The sequence below is a fragment of the Dryobates pubescens genome, chromosome Z, assembly GCF_014839835.1.
Source record: "Dryobates pubescens isolate bDryPub1 chromosome Z, bDryPub1.pri, whole genome shotgun sequence".
NCBI classification, from domain to species: Eukaryota; Metazoa; Chordata; class Aves; order Piciformes; family Picidae; genus Dryobates; species Dryobates pubescens.
Window position 1 is genome coordinate 120,108,095 of NC_071657.1, and position 14,204 is coordinate 120,122,298.

The 14,204-nt window shown below is 52.9% G+C and overlaps 1 protein-coding gene across 1 annotated transcript; it reads left to right on the plus strand.

Moving 5' to 3' along the window:
* Nucleotides 1-145: 145 nt before the first annotated feature.
* Nucleotides 146-13,228, plus strand: ZC3HC1 (zinc finger C3HC-type containing 1). Its single transcript, XM_054178689.1, has 10 exons — nucleotides 146-519; nucleotides 1,715-1,825; nucleotides 2,181-2,332; nucleotides 4,647-4,730; nucleotides 5,253-5,380; nucleotides 7,543-7,700; nucleotides 9,044-9,269; nucleotides 10,564-10,767; nucleotides 10,931-11,140; nucleotides 12,818-13,228. The coding sequence occupies exons 1-10, from the start codon at nucleotides 398-400 to the stop codon at nucleotides 12,884-12,886; spliced, it is 1,464 nt and encodes a 487-aa protein (XP_054034664.1). The 5' UTR covers nucleotides 146-397; the 3' UTR covers nucleotides 12,887-13,228.
* Nucleotides 13,229-14,204: the final 976 nt, after the last annotated feature.

The following is a 14,204-nucleotide window of genomic DNA, read 5'->3' on the forward strand; positions in this document are numbered from 1 at the left end:
GCGACAGGCCCCTTTCCTCCACCTCCCAGCCGTCAACCAATCATCGGCAAGGTTCTTCGACCGCTACCTATAAAACGCGAGCTTCTTGGCAGGTGTAGGAAGGCGGTGGCGCTGTTGCGAGGGCTGAGCAATTGATCGCCGCGCTTGCGCGCCGCTGCGCGGGGAAGGCAGGAGTAATAGAACGCCGAAAGCGGCAGTGTGCGGAGCCCGAGGCCTGGAGCGGGCCGCCGGGGCCCTGCGTGAAGGTGGACGCGCACCGTTAACCCTCAGTGAGGACGAAGAGGCCTTGAGGGACCTGCGTAGGGTCATGGGCAGCCCCACTGCGGGGACGGAACGGTCCTGCACGGCCACGTTTCCCGCCCCCCCTCCCCGAGCCGTGACGGGCTGAGGGACCAAGATGGCGGCGCCCAGCGCCGGTGGGGTTGGGGGGGTCCGCGGAAAGCCTCCCGCTGTCACCCCCCAGCAGATCCGCGACCTCATCGACGGCGGCATCGCCCCTGAAGGAGCTGGACCTGATGGGTGAGGGGCAGCGGCGAGGCCTCGCTGGCACCGGGCCTGAGAGGGGCTGGGGGGCGACCCGGCCGTGTGGTATGGGCAGCGGGGAAGGTTGAGGAGCCGTCGAGGTTACTGGGGAGGGCTGAGAGGCACTGAGGGGTCCTGGGCGACGGCCGGAGTCGTTGAGGAGTGTTGGAGAGCGCTGGTAATTGTTGGGAGTTATTACGACGGAGGGAGCTGGGGTCTGCTGGGAGAGACTGGGAAGCACGGGGTGAAGGAGCACTGGAAGGCGTAAAGCCCTGGTGGCACAAAGGGGCCCGGGGAGGTGGTGCTGGTGGGACTAGTATACACTGGGACTATTGATGGGACTAAGGAGTACTGGGTGGGCTGGAGAGACTAAGGGGAGTGGGAGGCAATACTGGTGGTACTTGGGGTACTGGAGGAACTAAGAGGCATGGGGAGGCAGTAGTGAAAACTGAGAGATACCAGAACACTGGGAGGCAGTAGTGGGCAGTGGGAGGCATTGGCGTGCCCTGTGAGGGCAGGGGGCAGGTAAGTGACCTGCAGAGTTTTGGTAGCCCTGCAGCCCGAGCCAGCTGAGCTGGCCACCTACTGGGGCTCTGCCCCAGAAAGTGTAGGGTCACACTTTGGGGGGACACTGAGAGTCACAGGAGCTACTGCTGGGCACTGGAGAGTCTGGAGGGCACTCAGTGCCCTGGATATCTGAGGTTTGGGAGTATCTTGCTAAAGCCAAGGCATGGTTGACCCAACTATACCTGAATTTTGGCCCATGGAGGGGTGTTGGAGAGAGCAAAGGGCAGTGCTTGCTGTGGGGCTGGTGTTTCTGGCCTGTGGAGCCCATGTTTCAGCCATGGATGCTAACATTGGGAACTTGGAAGCCTTCCCAACTTCCAGGACATGCCACAATCATTGATATGCCTTTGATGGGGTCAAAAATCCAGTTCCTGTCTCCTACTGTTCCCATCAAACCCCATCTGCAGCTGCTGCTGGTCATCATGAAATGTTTACTGTTCAGCTTTACTTGTATTAATGGATTAGTTGGTTTATTAGTGAAGGAATTAACAGCTGGGGGTTAGGGGCTATGGAGAAGGGGTTGTTGTAAGAAGAAACCTGAAGGATGAGAGTAGGAAGCATTTTGTGCATTTGTATTACTGAAATCTCTCCAGAACTTTGCTTCCTGACCTGCTGTTCCTTTTAGGAAGGACACATCCAACTGGTCAGAATCAGCTAATGGAGCCTCTCAAATGGATGCTTTTGCCTTGGAGTCTGCCAGCAAGGAGGCCTATTTCAGCAGAGTAGAAACATTCACCATATCCTTTCTGACATGGAGCTTCCAGCCATCCTCCACCCTGCTTTATAATCGTTGCTCCTGTGGCTTTTCCACAGGCTCCACCCTCTCTGAAGCTTGTCTTCTTTGACCAAATAAACCCTGGCCAAAGCTTTTGGCTTTTTACCCCAGAGAATCATAGAATGGTTTGGGTTGGAAGGGACCTTAAAGATCATCTAGTTCCAACCTCCCAACAGGGACACCCTCCCACTAGACTATCCTCATCCAACCTGGCCTTGAATACCTCCCAGGACCTCCCTGGGCAACCTGTTCCAGTGTCTCACTGTAAACAATTTCTTCCAAGTAATTTATTGGGGTTTAGCCTTAACCACGAGCACCCTCTGAAGTGGGCAGGCAAACCCCATGAGCTGTCTCCTCTGGTTTGTGCCAAGTATGGCTGGATCAATGTGGAGTGTGACATGCTGAAGTGCTCCAGCTGCCAGGCCTTCCTCTGCATGAGCCTGCAGCTTGCCTTTGATGTCAACAAATGTACGTACGCTGGGGCACGAGGGGTGAGCTGTAAGGGTTGGGGCTGTATGTGCTTCAAAATGACCTCATAGCCTTCTCCTGGTAGGTGCTGGGTGTTGGGTGTGTTTGGAAATAAAGCCATAACTTGAATACATTTCCTTTAGTTTGTGAGAACACGGTGGAACTTCCAGCTTGTGCTGTCAGAGATGGGTTGGAAGGGAATTGCTCCAGCTGGAAGGATCTATGATGATCATATGGTCCAACTACCTGACCACTTCAGGGCTGACCAAACCTTTGTCCAGGGCTGGGACACAGACCACCTTTCTAGGAAGCTTGTCCCAGCGTGCAACCATCCTCTTAGTAAAGAAATGCTTCCTAGTGTCCAGTCTAAACCTCCCCTGAGTGGCTCTGGGCCATTTCCACGTGTCACAGGCTCCCAAGGAGAAGAGCTCAGCACCTCCCTTTCCCCTTCTGGGAAGCTGTAGAAAGCAACGAAGTTGTCCCTCGTGCTCCATTCCAAACTAGACAAGTGCAGAGTCCTTGGCTGCTCCTCACAGGACATTCCTTTCAGCTTCTCCTTCAGCTGTGTTGCTCTTCTCTGGATGCATTCAAGAACCTTCACATAATTTAAAAAATCTTGTTTCCTGACTGTTCCTGGGCTTGCTGAGCCTGGAGAAAAGGAGGCTGAGGGGAGACCTTCTGGTGCTCTCCAACTCCCTGAAAGCAGGTTGGAGCCAGGTGGGGTTCGGTCTGTTGTCCCCAGGAACAAGTGCTAAGACAGGAGGAAAGAGCCTCAAGTTGCACCAAGGGAGGTTTAGGTTGGACATTAGAAGAAATTTCACTGAAGAGGTTCTCAGAGATTGGAACAGGCTGCCCAGGAAGGTGGTGGAGTCCCCATCCCTTGTGGTGTTCCAGAGCTGCATAGATGTGGTGCTGCGGGACGTGGTTTAGTGTCAGAATTAGGAAATGGTTGAACCTGATGATCTTAAAGGTCTTTTTCAGCCCAAATGATTCTGTAAGACCAACCAAGTCTGGCAAATGCAGCATGGACTGGGAAGCTGCCTGAGCATTTTTTGGGTCACTCTGGATATTGACATCTGCTGTTTGTTCAGATTATCTCTTTTAAATAAACCTTGGCCTAATTACTGTGTTGGGAATTGCACTGGTTTAGGAAAACCTAAAATAATCAAATGTTGGAAGAAAGGCTTGAAATACATATTGGGAGGGGGGGGAAAAGGAGAATTATTTGGTTCTGAAAGATGTGAGTGAGGTAAATTAGGTATCAGATCTTTTTGTGGAAACTGCATTTCCAGATGTGGCTCTGATTTGGTTCCTGCAGCTAGGATGGAGGGGTCAGGAGAGTTAACTAGGAACTGGCAGCAGCTCAGGAGGTAAAACTGGCAAGAGCAAGTGGTTCCTGTGCTGGTGGCTGGGTTGAGCTGTGCCTCTGCTGTGAGGTTTCCCTACTCCATGGTGGCTGTGCCTGGGATTCTGAGAGGATTTTGGCTGTAGGGAGCTGGAAGTGCTCTGGTGACACTGATATTATCATGGAATCATGAAGTGGTAGGGGTTGGAAGGGACCTCTGGAGATTGAGTCCAACCCACCCTGTCAAAGCAGGATCACCTAGGGCAGGTTGCACAGCAAGGAGACTCCACAACCTCTCTGGGCAACCTGCTGCAGGGCTCCAGCACCCTTACAGTAAAGAAGTTTCTCCTCATGTTCAGGTGGAACCTCCTGTGTTCCAGTTTGTATATCCCAGTTTCTTGAACAAACTGGAGAGCCCAGAGCTGGACACAATACTCCAGATGTGGTCTTACAAGGGCAGAGTAGAAGAGGAGAGGAACCTCCCTTGACCTGCTGGCCACACTCTTCTTAATGCACTCCAGGATACCATTGGCTTTCTTGGCCACCAGGGCACATTGCTGTCTCATAGATAACTCGTTGTCCACCAGGACTCCAAGGTCCTTCTCCAGGGAGCGGCTTTCCTGCAGGTTAACCCCTCAGCTGTGCTGCTGCCTGGTGTTCTTCCCCAGATATATTGTGGAGATAACCCTGTTGAGCTAACCTGCCTTGGCTGCTGCAGGAGCTGCCACTCTCTGGATGCCTGCAGGGAAGCTGGAGGTTCAGCAGCTCCTTTTGGCGGGGACAGAGATGAGCCTCAGGCTCTGCAACCTGCAGCCTCAGATGGCATCTGTCCCCCAAGCCGTGCTGCAAGGGAGGAGCAGGGCAGCTCTCGTGGCCTGGTGCCACCTTCTCCTGGTCTGGTTTTCCCAGCTGTTCCTGGAGGAGGTGGTGGCTCTGCAGGGCAGTAGAAGCAGGAGCTTTGCCTTGCAGATAAGGAGCGCTGTGTGGAGCTGAAGAAGGCCTTGTGCACTGCTCATGAGAAGTTCTGCTTCTGGCCGGATAGCCCCTGCCCAGGTTGGTGTCTCCAAGCCCAGCTGGTGTCCACACCCAGCTTTATCCTCCTTTTCTTCCCTTTCTGTCCCTGCTCTTGTCCCCTGCTGTAGGAACTGGGGGTTCTCATCAAGTTCTCAAAGCAAGCAGTGCCGTCGGTCTCCTTTTTCCATGTGGGGACAATGAAATGTGGTGGGAAAGCAACATCTCTTGAGCAACAGCTTTGCCTTAGGCTGTGCTGTACCCAACCCCTCAACCTTTTTGTCTCCAGGGCTGTTGAAGTGCTTTTTTGGGTTGTAATGGGTGGAGGGAACAGGGGAGGCTGGAAGCCATGGGGTGCTCCAGGGATGCTCAATCTCATCTAACAAGCTGTGCTGCATGGGGATGGGTGGTTGCAAAGGAAGGAGCTTGTGCTCAGCTTCTCTTTCAAACCCAGGAGATTGTTACGAGGAGAACTTGGCTGAATTAACCTCTTTTGCCTGGTGGGACAAGGAGGGGGTGGGAGCTAGTGGCACAGCTCAGCCCTCCCATGTTTGCTGTCACCAGATCGTTTTGCCATGTTGCTGGTGGATGAACCCAGAGCCCTTCTCCAGGACTTCCTGGACCGCTTTCAGAGCCTGTGTCAGCTGGAGCTGCAGCTGCCCTCCCTCAGACCAGAGGACATGAAAAACATGGTGAGTTTCTGGCTACCCCTAAGACTTTGAGGAGTTCAAGCCCTTGGTGATGATGCCAGCCATGACTGGGCTCTGCAAACCCTGACCAAAACAGTTGTGAGATCCAGAGTGGAGAGTCCAGCTTTCCAGGTGGGCAAAGCTGAGCCCTGGTTCTGTGTGTGAGCGAGCATCACCTCGGCTTTCTCCTCGGACATTCACAGTGTGGTGACTTCACTTCCTATTTCTGGAAGCATATGAAAGGGAGTTTGGAAAGGCTCATCTGCAGTGCTTGACCAGCAGACACAGCTGACCCTTGTCACCAGGATGTTGCTGGTGGGAATTGGGCTGCAGTGTCCAGTTCCCACTCTGCATCTATCCCAGTGTGCATGAAGCTCTGTGGTACCTGGCAGAGTGATTTAGCACCCTCCAAACTCCTTTAGGAGCTCTCCTTGGCATCTCCCATCTATGTTTGTTACCTCTCTAAGTGTTACACTCTTAAGTGTTCCATGAAATAAAGAAGCTGTTGGATCACCCCTTAGCAAGCATCCCACAAGACTGGAGATGTACTAGATGGGACTGGGAATGTGGGGAGCCAAGGCCTGCCCTGGAGCAGAGGTCCAATGAAGGTGAGGGAGCATGGTACTGCAGGGCCTCTGATGTGAGGCAGCTGAGGAGGCTCAGCAGCCAAGAGGGAAGAGCATGAGCTACAGCACAAGAGGCTGGAGTGTAGCCAAAGCCAGGAGCAAGTGTGGAATTGTGTCCTCACGGGAACCTGGCCAGGCCTTGCTCTACTCCAGCCAAGTCTGCTTTTTGGGCACTTCCTCACCAGTAAACAGATGGTTCTGGGCAATGAGGAGCCTTGTGTGAGCTGAGGAGCTCTTCATCCATCCAGAGGTTATTTGGTTGCCACCATAAGCTGTGAAATCCACTGAGAAGAGACAGCATAAAGCTGGTGGTGTTGTCCCACTGTCTTCACATGTGCTCAGGGCAGCAAATGGTGCTTGAAATGAGCTCACACAACAGGGAGAGTCTGATGGGTACAAAGCAGGAGGGCATCATCCTTATGTGTGGCTTTTGCTTGTTAATCAGAGTATAATCATTGAATCATTTTGGTTGGAAAAGACCTTTAAGATCAAGTCCAGCTCTTAACTGAGCACAAAGAGGTCACCACTAAACCATGTCCCTCAGCACCACATCTCCATGCTTTGAAAGCCCTCCAGGATGGGGACTCCACCTCCTTGGACAGCCTGTTCCAGGCCCTGACAACTCTTTAGGGGAAGAAACTGTTCCTTGTGTCCAACCTAATCCCTCCCCACCTCAGACAACCTGAGGTCTCTTCCTCTTATACCATCACTTCTGTGGGAGAAGAGACCAACCCCCACCTGGTTCCAGCCTCCTTTCAGGGAGTTATAGAGAGACAGAAGGTCTCCCCTCAGCCTGCTTTTCTCCAGGCTGAATAATCCCACTTCTTTCAGCTGCTCCTTACCAGACCTGTTCTCCAGTCCCTCTGCAATCTTTGTTGCCCTTCTCTGGACTCACTCCAGGCCCTCAAGGTCCTCCTTGGAGGAGGGGCCCGAAGTGTAATCCAGGATTTGAGGTGCAGCTTCACCAGTGCCTGTGTCCAGAGGGACAATCCTCACCCTTCACCTGCTGCCACACTCTTGCTGATCCAAGCCAGGATGCTGGTGGCCTTCTTGGCCATCTAGGCACACTCTGCCTCACCTTCAGCTGCTGCTGACCAACACCCCCAGGTCCTTTTTCACCAAGCAGTTTCCAACCGCTCTGCCCCCATCCTGGAACATTCCTGGGGTGGTTGTGACCCAAGTGCAGGACCCTGCACTTGGCCTTGTTGAGCCTCATTGCACTGACCTCAGCCCATTGATCCAGCCTGGCCAGATCCCACTGCAGAGCCTTCCTACCTTCCACCAGATCTACACTCCCACCCAGCTTGGTGTTGTCTGCAAACTGACTGTGGGTGCCTTGATCCCCTCATCCAGATCATTGATAAAGGCTTCAAAGGTTTGAAAGAGACCAATACATCTAAAGCATTGCATTCTGAGGGTGCTGGCTCACCCCCTCTGCCCTTTTGGGGAGTCAGAAGGGATTGTTGTCCATGTAGGATGTGGTTTGTGAGTAGAAGTGTGTTCTGACTGCCAGTTCTGCCTCCTTTCTCTGTCCCACAGGCCTTGACAGAGGAGAAGATTACTGTGCTTCTCCAGCTGACTGGGGAGGAACTAGAGCACAAAAGAGAGGAAGAGAAACCATCCATGAAGTCTGCCACAGAACTCCTGCAAGTGCATGTTCCTGCCTGCATCCTGGCTCTGTGTGGCTGGACTTGCAGGTGAGTGGTGGTGGAGGACTGATACTGAAGTGTCTGTGCTTGTGGTTACTGCTGAAACCTCCCAAAGGCTGGAGAAATCCCAAAATGGTTGCTGCTGTTGAAAAGGACCTCTGGAGATCATCCACTCCAACCCCTCTGCTAAAGCAGAGGCACCCACAGCATGTTGCCCAGGATCATAATGGCCAGGTGGGGTTGGAGTTCTTGAGAGAACAACTCCGCAATCTCTCTGGGCAGCCTGTTCCAGGGTTACAGCACCCAGTGACAGACCCTCACCAACACTTCCATTGCTGGTCAGGTCTGAGGGAAAGGAAGGAAGGTCCACATCCTGAAGGTGAAACAATCTCTTGCAGTCCAGGCTGGAAAAGGGCTTGTGATGAGGGAGAGCAGAGCTGCTGTGGTGCTTGGACAGCTCTGGAACTGAGGATGGGGATGCTCTTGGCTGATGCTCTGTAGCTGAGTGTGCTTCTACTTCATGGCAAGCCAGGAAAGACCAAGGCCTGGTGGAACAAGCCCAGAGGAGGCCACAGCAACGATGGGAGGGCTGGAAGCCCTCTGCTGTGAGCACAGGCTGAAAGAGCTGGGGTTGTTCATGCTGGAGAAGAGACGACCTGGTGGCTTTTTAGGACTTAAAGGAGCTGAGAAGAAAGCTGGGGACTGACTTCTGAGCAGGGTCTGTTGTGACAGGACAGGGGGTGATAGTTTGCAACTCAAACTAGACTAGAGAGAAATCTTTTTTTCTACTGCAGGTGGTAAGACCCTTGTCCCATATTGCCCAGAGAGGTGGTAGATGTCCCATCCCTGGAACCATTCCAGGCCAGGTTGTCTGGGGCTCTGAGCAACCTGCTCTAGCTACACATGTCCCTGCTGACTTCAGGGTGGGGTTGAACCCGATGACCTTGAAAGGTCCCTTCCCAGTGCAAGCCATCCTGAGATTCTGTGTAACCAAGCCAGTTTAAATCAGTGCTATGATCATAGAATCAGTAAGGTTGGAGAGATCTCTAAGATCATGGATGGGTTTTAATCACAGAATTATTTAGGTTGGAGAAGACCTTGAAGGTCATCCAGTCCAACTGTTAACCCAACACTGCCAGGTCACCACTAAAACGTGTCTCTCCAAAGAGCGAATAACATTCATCATGGACTTCTTTTACTTCTTAGCACACGGGGCTACAAACCCAGTAAGTTTCCTGCAGCCCAGGGCTACTGGTATCTTGAAAGGTCTGGCTCAAGTACCTGCAGCTGAGACCATTCCTGTGCTCTACCAAACACCTGCAACTCTTCTGAAAGCTCCACTTTTGGAGAAGGGCCCAGGCTCATCCCTGACCTTGATTCTGTCCCTGCAGTGCTCCATCTGGGTCCCTGCACCTCTCAGTCATCACCTGCTCCCGCTGCATGAGGAAGGTGGGACTTTGGGGCTTCCACCAGCTGGAATCTGCAGGGCAGGAGCTGGACTCCTGTAGCCCAAGCAACACATCACCGGCTTCCACCGAGCGCTTCCTGCTCCTGCCCACATCTCCGAGGAGAATGCTGACCCGGAGCCAAGATGTGCTCCCTCCAGGCTCTGAGCAGGTATGGCCCAGCGCAGCCAGCTTGGGGTGTCTGGGTGATATAGGAGCACCAAGGAGTCAAGACTGACTTAGTTTAGGTGTCCACTGCCTTCTATGATTCTAAAATAAGCCTCTTCCAAGGTAGAATGGTTTTGGTTGGAAAAGACCTCCAAGATCTTCATCCAGCCCTGATAATTTATCTTCCTTTCACATTTCTCTTCAATCACATGGTCCTGTGTCTCACTGGAGAACATCCACCTCTGGCACTGCACTTGGCTCTTGCTCTGCATCAAATCGGAGCAAGCTCAGAATGACTTCTTGGGCACCTCTGACTTCAGTTGCTCTTGACCAACAAGAGCACTGCTGTTTAGAAGACCAATTTTAGAATGGTGGTCTTGTCTGTTCCATTTGAGGTCTGAGCTTGGGTTGTCCTCCTTGCTTCTAGGGAAGAGGGTGGGTAGGCAGAGAGCTTACTCTTGGGAAGGGCTGCTTCTGCCAGTTGTCAAGCTGAAGCTGTTGCATCTCAGATGGGTTCCATGCTGTGCTCCCTCCCAGTGCAAATGCCTCTATCTATGATGAGTTCTTCCTTGCTGTACCAGACCTGCCTGGGTGCATGTTTAGGAAGGCATGGGATGTCCAAGGTGGAAAGAGCCTTCTTGAGATACAAGGTGCCAGGAGGAAAACAGAATCATAAAACCACAGAACCATTTTGATTGGAAAAGAGCTTTTAAGATCACTGAGTCCAGCCATTAACTCAGCACTGTCAGGTCACTGCTAAACCATGGCCCTCAGCACTGCATTTACATGGTTTCGAAAGCCCTTCACAGGAGGGGAGACTGAGGCCTTGGCAATGCTTCTGGGGAAGAAATTGTTCCTCATGTCCAATATCAACTTTCCCTGGTGAAGCCTGAGGCCGCCACCTCTTGCTGTACCACCATTTTGGTGCTGTCTCCAGCTGTAGGCAGCATCCAACAGAACTGAATTGCTCCTGCTTTTGCTCTTGGCCTTTGCTCTCTGTCCTTTCTTTCCTCAGCCCTTTCGTAGGAGGCCACAAAAAGGAGCTTTCCAGCCCCATCCTGGGGTTTGTGTAACTCAGGCTGCTCCAAATGAGGGGCTGCCTTCACCCATGGCTAAGTAGACACATCCAAGGTGCTCCTGATGCGAAGGGAAGGTGCATGGCTCCTGCTGGGCTGGCTGAGAAGACTTTGACCTCTTGTTTGAGCCGGACAGGGTCCCCTCTGTCTCCTTCAGGCAGAGGAGGTGCTGGTGACCCAGAGAGCTCCGTTCATCCTTTATTCTTTCCCCCCTGGCAGCAGGAGAAGAGCCCCTCCGCCGCAGCCTCTCGCCCGCGGGGCTGGGATTCTCCCGTCCCTGCGGAGCGGGGCGAGGGGGAGGCGGCCAGCCCCGCCCTGAGGAACCGCCCCGTCACGCGCAGCATGGGGCAGGGGGAGAGCGTGGAGGTGCCCTCCAGTCCGCTGCGCAAGGCCAAGCGGCCGCGGCTCTGCTCTTCCAGCGGCTCGGTGAGTCACCTGGGGAGAGCTTGCATGGGGGAGAAGGATCACCACCACTGGTGTCCCCATAGCCAGCTCAGCGCTGGTGCAGGGGCCCAGGGGGAGTTTTATTGTGTCATTGGAGTCTGATTTCAGCCATTATTGCTGTTCTTCACTGTCACCTCCTCCCCAGGACTCTTCTTTGAGGAGCTTCTTCAACCCCAGCTCTCAACATCGTGACTGGTGTCCTTGGGTCAACACAGTAGAAGGAGGGGGAGTCCGGGAGGATACATCAACCCAGACGGAGAAGGAGCCTGAGAAGGCAGAGCCAGGCTGGAGAGTGGTGCTGAACACCCTCCTTGCCACCAGAAAGTGTGACAAAGTACCCGAAACGGAGCCTGTGGTGAGCTTGTGGCATCCCCAGCCGTAAACCCAGAGCTCAGCAACCTGCTTGCCTCAGCCTTGCTTTGGGCTCAGAGCCTGTGGGGAGAAGTTGGGGTGGATGGACTTTGTCTGGGCTGAAAGCAAACCCAGCTGGGTGGCAAGGACCATGCATGTGTCTGCTGAGTCCCAGCTTTTCCCCTGGCTGTGCTAGCAGCCTGTGGTTCAGGTCTCACACGTTACAAGGCTGAGTTGTGTGCAGCTCTGCTCGAGGGCTTCTATAAATAACAGCCTTTCCCCAGCAGCCCAAGATCCAGTTTCACTTCACACAGTCAGAATCATTTGGGTTGGAAGACACCTTTAAGATAATCAAGTCTGGCCATAAACCCAGCACTACCAAGTCACCACTAAACCATGTCCCTCATTACCACATCTCCACAGCTTTTAAAGCTCCCCAGGGATGGGGACTCCCACCACTGCCCTGGATAGCCTCGGCCAAGCTTTAATAACCCTCAAAGGGAAGAAATTGTTCCTCATGTCCAACCTAAACCTCCCTTGATGCAACTCAAGGCCATTTTCTCTTGTCCTATTGCTTGTTTCTAGGGAAATAAGACCAAACCCACCTGGCTCCAACCTCCTTACAGGGAGTTGTAGAGAGCTATAAAGTCCCCCCTCGGCCTACTTTTCTCCAGGCTGAACAACCCCTGTTTGCTCAGCTGCTCTTCACAAGACCTGTTCTGCAGACCCTTCACCAGCTTTGTTGCCCTTCTCTGGACATGCTTTAGCCCTTCAATGCCCTTCTTAGAGTGAGGGGCCCAAAACTGAACCCAGGTTTTGAGGTGTGGCCATACCAGTGCCCAGTGCATGGGGACAATCCCAGCCCTATTGGACACATTATTTTCATGTCCTGATAGCGAGCTCCTGACCCTCTCTGCAGACATCCTGTAGCCACCAGCCTCAGGCTGTTGGACTGGTGGACTTGCTAAGCCAGAAGAGTGGAACTGAAGCCACAAGCCCCTCCTCACTAGCTGTGGAGCAGCCAGTACCTGCTGGTGTCCCTTTGGGCACCATTATCCTCCACAATTCCTCCTTTCAGGGTGCTGTTGTAGTCCCTGTTGCAAAACTCTGGTATTAATCAGGTGAAATGCAAACATCCAGAGGAATTAAGAAAAAAATCTGAAAGGAGGTTGGAGCCAAGTTGGGGTGGGTCTCTTCTCCCAAGGAATAAGCCATAGTAAACCAGAAAAGAAATGGCCCAAGTTGCATCAGAGGAGATTTAGGTTGGATATTGGGAGCATTTCCTTCCCTAGAAGGGTTGTCAAGGCCTGGCCCAGGCTGCCCATGGTGCTGGTGGAGTCCCCATCCCTGAAGGGATTTCAGAGGCATGTAGATGGGGTGGTTAAGTGGTCCTGGTAGTGCTGGGTAGGATTGATAATCTTAAAGGTCTTTTCCAACCAAAATGATTCTGTGATTGATTTGGAGTCCTGTCCTGCTTCTTGCTTGCAGTCACCTGGCTCTTCTTTGGTTCTTGAAAATAAGGCTGATGAAGAGGAGCAAATTAGTGCCCAGTCAGGATATTTTCATGGGTTTGCTTTGCTGCAGTTTCTCCTTGGGTACTTTGTGAGTAGGGCATTGGTGCTTGAAGGTCCTATTGCAGTGCTTTAACCTCTGCTTGTCCCTTTGCTTCCCCCTCTCGCAGAGCCTCTCGGTGAAGTCCTGCAAGGTGTTCCGTATCTTCCGGCAGTGGGAGAGCATGAATTCCTCCTGACCAGGCTGTTGCCTCCAGGAACTGCTGCCTGGCTCGTGGCGTGGGGCATCCTGTTGGTCTGGTAGAGATCTGTTTCTTCCACAGCAGCTCCATGCCCTGGGAAGGGATGCTGAGGAGGCTCTATGCCCCGCCAGCAGCTGCTGGGACTTCCCTTCTCCCTTGTCTGCCTTCCTTCAACCCCCCTGACTTCACAAATTGCTGCTCGAGCCCTTGGCCCTGTCTTGGAGCTGAGATGTGCTGCTGGTGCACAGGGCCAATGAGATGCGATTTCCTCACAAGGGTGACCATCTTGTCCAGCTGTGACCCTTCACCAGCAGCACAGGGAAGTGATGCCAGGGGGAAATAAACATTTCATTTTTTTGTGTGTGTGGTTTTGGGGTTTTTGTTTGCTTGTGGTTTTGGTGGTGTGTGTTTGTTTGTTTGTTTTTCCTTGCAACTCTTGCAGTGCTTCTTGTGAGGGTGGGATGAGCTCTGGACTTAGCATGTGACTCCTGTGTCCCTTGGGATTCTCTTCCTTGTGGAATCAGTGCCTGACTGCCTTCTTTTCCTGCTTCCTACTCCTCATTTTGCAGTTCCCCCCTAGCTGATGTGGACTTTTTGCCATTATCTCAGCCCCTTGTACACAGAGAGGTGCCCTTGGCCTTGTTCCCTTGTGCTAGCCAGTGTTGAGCTGGGGGCTGATAGCTTCACTGGGGTGGGATTCATCCAAAAAAATCATCTAGGCTGGGTTGCTGACAAAAACTAAGAGAAGATGGGTTAGGGCTTCCTCTAAGGCTGGGTGTTGGGGAGCTGCTGGTCTTTGTGGAAGCAGCCAAGAACTGAGACTCTGCTCTGCCCTCTTCACCCTTGAGGCTGTTGGGAAAAGGACTTTGGGAAGTTGGATCTCCTCACTCCACACAGATGTGGGTGAAGGCACAAGGGTATGTCATTACTTAAGGTTTTTTTCTGGAGCAAAGGACTCCCCTTTGGAGGAGGAGCTTCTGCCTTGGTTGCATCTTCCCTCATCCTTTTTAGGGCATTTTCTGGATACCTCATGCCTAGGAGGACAGCAGTTGCCTTGGTCAGGACTGTTCTCTACTCTCCCTAAACCCCAAAATGTGTGGGTATACCTCCCAGGGTTTTTCCTGGGAGACACCCTTTACTTACTGGAAGCCTGGGAAAGGGCAGAAGTTCAGGTGGGTCACCTTCTTTCCCTCAGGATCCCACTTCTGTGGACCTAATAAGGAGCTGCTTCACTCCTTGGAGTTGGGGTAGAAATGGGATGGTGCCGCCTCAGTGTGGGGTGAGGAGGGGCTGGGCTCTGCAGTGGGACATGGAA

Excerpts from the sequence above, each read along its gene's own strand:
- ZC3HC1 (XM_054178689.1), top strand. The coding sequence starts at position 398 with ATGGCGGCGCCCAGCGCCGGTGGGGTTGGGGGGGTCCGCGGAAAGCCT. Across the intron at positions 1,826-2,180 it reads AGCAGAGTAGAAACATTCAC|CCCTCTGAAGTGGGCAGGCA; the intron begins CATATCCTTTCT and ends TAACCACGAGCA. Across the intron at positions 5,381-7,542 it reads CAGAGGACATGAAAAACATG|GCCTTGACAGAGGAGAAGAT; the intron begins GTGAGTTTCTGG and ends TCTGTCCCACAG.